Source organism: Ascaphus truei, chromosome 2 (assembly GCF_040206685.1).
Source record: "Ascaphus truei isolate aAscTru1 chromosome 2, aAscTru1.hap1, whole genome shotgun sequence".
Taxonomy (NCBI): domain Eukaryota; kingdom Metazoa; phylum Chordata; class Amphibia; order Anura; family Ascaphidae; genus Ascaphus; species Ascaphus truei.
The window spans coordinates 188,917,538-188,923,537 of NC_134484.1; the positions used below are offsets into that span (position 1 = coordinate 188,917,538).

At 40.1% G+C, this 6,000-nt stretch overlaps 1 protein-coding gene across 2 annotated transcripts in view; it reads left to right on the forward strand.

The window, feature by feature from the left end:
* Window positions 1-3,713, forward strand: part of NEDD9 (neural precursor cell expressed, developmentally down-regulated 9) — a 268,710-nt gene extending 264,997 nt beyond the window's left edge. For both annotated transcript variants that reach the window (XM_075585709.1, XM_075585708.1), the window contains one exon: window positions 639-3,713. In XM_075585709.1, the coding sequence (XP_075441824.1) occupies window positions 639-1,148 (510 nt within the window). In that variant the 3' untranslated portion in view covers window positions 1,149-3,713. The remainder of the gene's footprint in view (window positions 1-638) is intronic.
* The last annotated feature ends 2,287 nt before the right edge of the window (window positions 3,714-6,000 follow it).

A 6,000-nucleotide genomic window follows, 5' to 3' on the forward strand; every position in this document is an offset into this window, starting at 1 on the left:
GACTATCGGTCTTATTCTAGTAGCTACGAAGTTGCAATTTGCTAAACTGCATAGTTTGTCGTGTTCCCAAGTAGCGGAATTAAATGTGAGAAAAATGTGTATTCTCTATTGTAAATCACTTCTTCTAACCCACGTCTAAAAAAAAAGGACCAAACAGCGCGGTATAACAGCCAATCTGCCCGGTTTGTACTTGCTTTAGAAGCGGAATGACCTGAGGGGCTGCTCACTCCATCCCCAGACTGACTTATAGGTTTTGCTCTTTCAGCCAAACCCAGATTTCAGGCTCTGGATGTAACTCGTAATACCAATTTTGCCACTCTTTACTGTAGGTGATGTTAAAAAAAAATGTAGCGTTTTAAAAATGGTTTGCATATCGGGGCTACTAGAATAGCAGTTGTTGGGGGAAAAAATTGATTTTGAGGCTTTTTAAACAAACCAATCGGATTGTCAGAGCAAGAGTGAAACCGCTTCTCAAAAAAGTAGTTTAAGTACGGTTTGGACATTTGATAAGGTCTTACAGAATAGCAAAGCATGCAAATATTGCACTTTAGAAGCAGTTTGTCACACTTCGGAGCTACTAGCATAGGTCTCTAAGTCTTTATTTTTAATGATCTTATTTTTTTTTATCTGTGTTTCAGCTGAGTCAGTTCCAGCAGTTGGAACGAGAGATTACTGCACCAGTGGAAAATGATATCTCAAAGTGGAAGTCACCTCATAGCCTCCCTGCAGAAAACAGCTCTCTAGCGCCTCAAGATAAACAGTTGCTTTCCTTCTATTCTGACCAGTGTGAAACACTCTTCATTTCTCTCCTGAACGCTATTGATGCCTTTTTCAACTGCATGAGCACAGCTCAACCTCCAAGGATTTTCGTTGCTCATAGCAAGTTTGTCATCCTGAGTGCTCACAAACTAGTGTTCATTGGGGACAACCTGTCGCGGCAGGTTGTTACGCCAGATATCTGTAACAGACTGATGAATTCCAGCAACCAGCTGTGCGAACTACTTAAAAACATTGTTATGGCAACCAAAATGGCGGCTTTGAACTATCCAAGCTCTGCATCACTGCAGGAAATGGTGGACAGGGTGACAGAACTGTCCAATCATGCGCAGCTGTTTAAACTCTCCTTGGTACAGATGGCATCCTTGTGAGAGAAAAATCAAATGCATTTGTATGTATATATTGTCAATAAGAATAACTAAGGACTATCGGCCTTTTCTATGTAAATGTACTGTTATATTTTTGGAGATATTTTATATGGATTGTTTAAAATGCATTATGTTGGTGAGAGAACTCAATTTTGAACAATATGTACATGGGTCTGCTTGTTAACATAAAATATCGCATATATGTTATAGTAACATTCCACGTGGACATCTTTATAATGGGCACCTTATGTTGTGTGTAATTTGGTTGTATGCAATCTTAACACATTTTGCAATCTGTACTGTAGATTATTGTTACTTTATGTTGCAGTACTCAACTCAAAATAGAAGACATTGGAAAGGTGACCACATATTATTTCATAGCCGGTGAACATTCTTGGGGCTGTTTAAATGCAAATGTTAAAATTGATGACTTATGTCAATATTCATTATCCATCTTAGAAAGTACATTTGCAGTAATACTCCAGGCACTGTTGGTAAATCAATGAAAGTGTCATAAACATAAGTTAAATACATAGATATTGGGACAGCTGGGCATGTGACGCAGACTACAGTATATGTGAAGGTGCTGTGTAGAAAGTGGAATGTTACATTGTAAATGAAAGTATCCCAAGTATGTTTGAGGCAAAACCCCACAACTTTACAGTATGTTGAAGCTGAATTATCTGGCGCCGTTCTTTTTTTAATTTAATTTTTTTAAACTTAAAATGGAAAAAAAATATATATGTATTTAACCCCTTCACTGCCAATGTTTGCAAACCCCTCTAGCAGTAAAAGTGCTAAGTTCAGATGTAGTATACCTTAGTGTCTTTGGTACCTCTTCGGAGGAGGCGGGCCAATTCAGAAGCATGGACCTCCTGCAGCTCCATAGCGGGACACACTGTCCCTGCCCCACATACTTTTGCTTGTTCGTCCATGGTGCCGTGGACAGTAAGTCTCGCTACATCTCTATTACTACAATTACACATGTGATATGTGTAACTACAACATATATATATGTATATATATATATATATATATATATATATATCTTTCAATGCCAGTTTTATCTATCAACCTTGGAAACAGTATTGCAGCAATATTTCTGGTTCATGGGCGATGGAAGTATTTTATTGAAACAGTATTTCCGCCTCAATTTTTCCACGTGAATTTTAGCTCCAGACCGCCTGCTTTCTGAGATGCTTACCCCTGTAGAGGCTACCAGTAGCAGCCCTGGCTGGACACGCAGTATGATTGATTAAAGGTCCTACGGGCCAATAGGAAGCCCTCGCAGCTTCCTATTGGCCTGCATAAGACGGAACCTTTAAACAGGATTGAGATACTAACAGCACCTCTTTAGATTTATGTATCTTGGGGAGCAGGGAGTGCCTGGAGCTGAAATGAACGCTGCTCTGCTCCGAAGATCCCCTTCTTCTCACGTAGAGGGAAAATATATTTTTAAAAGGAAATGCTTCTGTAATCCCATCAAATGACACCAAGTCGATTGTATAGGGATAGAGAGAGTGTATGTGTGTGTATGATCATTGGGGAAAGTCTTCATCAAGTCGTAGATCGATAGGAGCTGAAGATGAGACAGAGCTCCTTCTTCTTAAATAAAATATAAAACTACTCAACCACAGCCGATTTATCAGGTTTGTCTTTTATGTGTTGTTCAGTAACCTTGCCAGGTGCCCTATAACTTATAGTAAAACAAAGCAGAGGGTCCTTCCACGTGGTAGAGTTTTTGTCTACTATTAGACCTTGCAGTAGAACAGACCAGACTAAATACCCACAAGAAGTTGGTAGCTATAATTACTGGCAGCAAGAGATCTATCTTGGGGGCAGGAGGTTAGCGATAAGAACGGTCTGGAGTCACAATATTACTCAATACTGCAAGATTTTCTATTTCATGTGGTAGTTCAACACCTTAGCTGCTACTTTCACATATTTCATTCTTTGTAGAAAGATCCACCTTCCATTCTACATTACTGACATTTTTTAGAAAATGTATTCATTTGGGATATGTTTTTTTTCTGTTGCAACACAATCCTACAATAAATGCTCGTGCCGGTTTTCACAGGTGACTTACTTTTAGGAAGACTCCTCTGCAGTGTCCTGAGTTAAGACACTTGAGGTCTGAATCATTTTCTCTTTGGATTAAAACATACGTGTCCATCTAATCCTCCTAGATGTAATATATGGATTTAACGTAGAATCATAAAGTATACTTTAGAAAATTATAATATATGCTTGTGATTAAGTATCTCATAATGATTATAACAAAAACCAAATCCATTAAGGTGGAAGTGCTGAGTTTCTTCACTAAAAGCAGCATCTGACCTGTTTAATGTGTGTTTGCTAAACGAAGACATTGTATTTGGTTTGTCTCAGAGTTGTTATTGAAAGTTGAGGTTTTTAAGAGGTCCTAACATAGTTGTACATTTTAAAAATCATAGTTTGTTTTTTAAAGGGAAATCTGAAATGTATGTACTGTGTATGTTCATGTTATTACATAAATGTTAACCTGTAAAGAGTATTTTTTATTCATTAAAATGTCTTGTTTTTTTCTTAGTCTTTCCCGGTATTATTTATATTTCAACTGATTTTTTTTTTAGTCTTCCATTCCATTCTATTTATATGTCAAAAAAATCGGTGGTGTTTAGAATTGGAAGACATACTTTTAGACAACCAAAAAAATAAGACAACACCACACTCCGCAGAAAAAGATAGACAAGGAAATTAGAGAGGTGCATAAGTACAGTCAGCTACAACCCGAAAACACAGCTACATATAGGCATTTGCCATCTAAGAGGAGTTGAGTTGAAATAAATATTTCAAGTGTTGAGAAGAAAAACGCATGTATCCTTCCTCAGGTAAGTGAGATAACACACCGAGTCAGACGCGCCAGAAGTGATAACCACATAACACAGAAGTTTAAAAAAATTATAGTAACAAGTAAATGATACCTAGCCAACAATTGCATACATGTAACCATCATTTCACATCTGTACCAGAACATCCCCACATACTGAAGGAAAAATGGTCACCTTCAATTTTAGATTTCATGTTCCTTTGGGTGAGCTTTCCCTACTTTTTTTTTTTTTATACAGATGTAGCAGACTTCATTGGTCCCGCTGATAACACCACATATTGCGTTATTATCGAGTTTCCATGCGATTCGATGGCAGAGAACGCAATATATAACAGAATATCTCACGATAACGGCTAGTGGAAGCAAAAACATTTGCAATTTATTTAAATGCCTTGGGGGGAGAGCGCGAGACCTCTGTAACCGCCAAAAACCCCTGGAAAATCTCACAACCGCCCTGGGGGGCCCCCAGTTTGCGCACCCCTGCTCTATTGTATATTTCATAGGGTGCTTCTCACATGTAGGGCTATGATGTATCAAGGCAAATGTGGTGAAATTATAAGGAACAAAATTGCACCAATTGTGTTAAAGAAAATCCTTATATTTCTTTCACTTGAAATGGGTTTTCTTTGTTACATCTGGTGCAGCTTTGTTTTGCCCCAGAAATGCAGCTCTTTTGATACATTGACCAATAAGGTTTTCTGAACTAGGGGGTTGTTCAATATACTCCGAAGCAGACCCCCAGTCAAGTCAACCTTGAGTTTTCGATCAGCTGCTTCAGAGTTTACGAATTCACACCCTACATTTAGAACGCTATTAAGCTATGTCTTAATCTATGAAACAACATTAAGTCCTATGGTATTCACTAAGAAAAAACACAATTTTTTTAAAATTCGGTAAAAAAAAATGCAAGATCGCACTATTTGTTTTTTAAACTTACATTTTTTAAACTGCAGCCTGGCAGAGCTGCACGGAGAGAGCTGCATCTCCCTGCACGGCTCTTAGGTCGCGGGCATGGTCAGCGCTTAGCCGCTGACCCGCGCTCATGCTTGTCAGTGAGCCCCTGCAGCCGCAATGAGAGCGGCTTTAGCAGGGACTCGCGCAGGCGTGCGGAGGCGCAACCGACAAGCATTTTTTCGTTTCAGCGCTGAGGGGAGCGGAGGGCCGGTCACGTGAACGGTTCGCTCAATGAGGGCGAACCAGCTCCGTGACGTCACTGGCCCACCCCCAGACGGAGCATAATAAGGCCAGGGAAAGCACCCGCTTTCCCTCAGCCTCCGCGCGCCTTCGTACGGCTGCAGTCTCTATGCACTCAGCCTTACAGGCGATCCTGCAATTTTAATGTACATTTTTATAACAGTGTACGTAAGCAGGGGATCTCCTGAGCTGGACCACATTGATTTCAGCCACAGGGACCCCCTGCTTCCGGCGGTATTGGGTGCTGGTATCTCCTGTGCGTTTAAATCTCCTGGTCACGTGAGATAACTAGCCTCTAAGGCAGGGGTGCGCAAAATTTTTTTTTGGGGGGGGGGAGGGCGTGGTGGTTGTAGAGGCCCCACGCTCTTCCCCGAGGCATTTAAATTAAATGCTGGGGGACCGGGTGAGCCCTATGCAACCTCAACTTACCGGGATTCAGCCAGGCTTCTGGTCACATCGCCATGACAATGCAGCGTCAATTGACACCGTGGGGTCTTGTGATGTGACACGTCATCACAGTAAAGCATCAAATGACGCTGCAACCCCATTACAAGGTAATGAACCTGCTTTAATATGATTTTTTTTTTTTTATAATAGTGCGGAAGCAGTCAGTGGTCAACCTAAAAAAAAAGCCCCAAAAATACAATACATAACAAAGAAATAAAAACAAGTATTTGGAAAAAATGCATTGCTTGTCACTGTGCATATCTATACCCTGCAAGGGGCATAGATAAACACATTGGCAGTCACTGGGCAACCTAAATAAAAAAATACAACAAAAATACAATACAT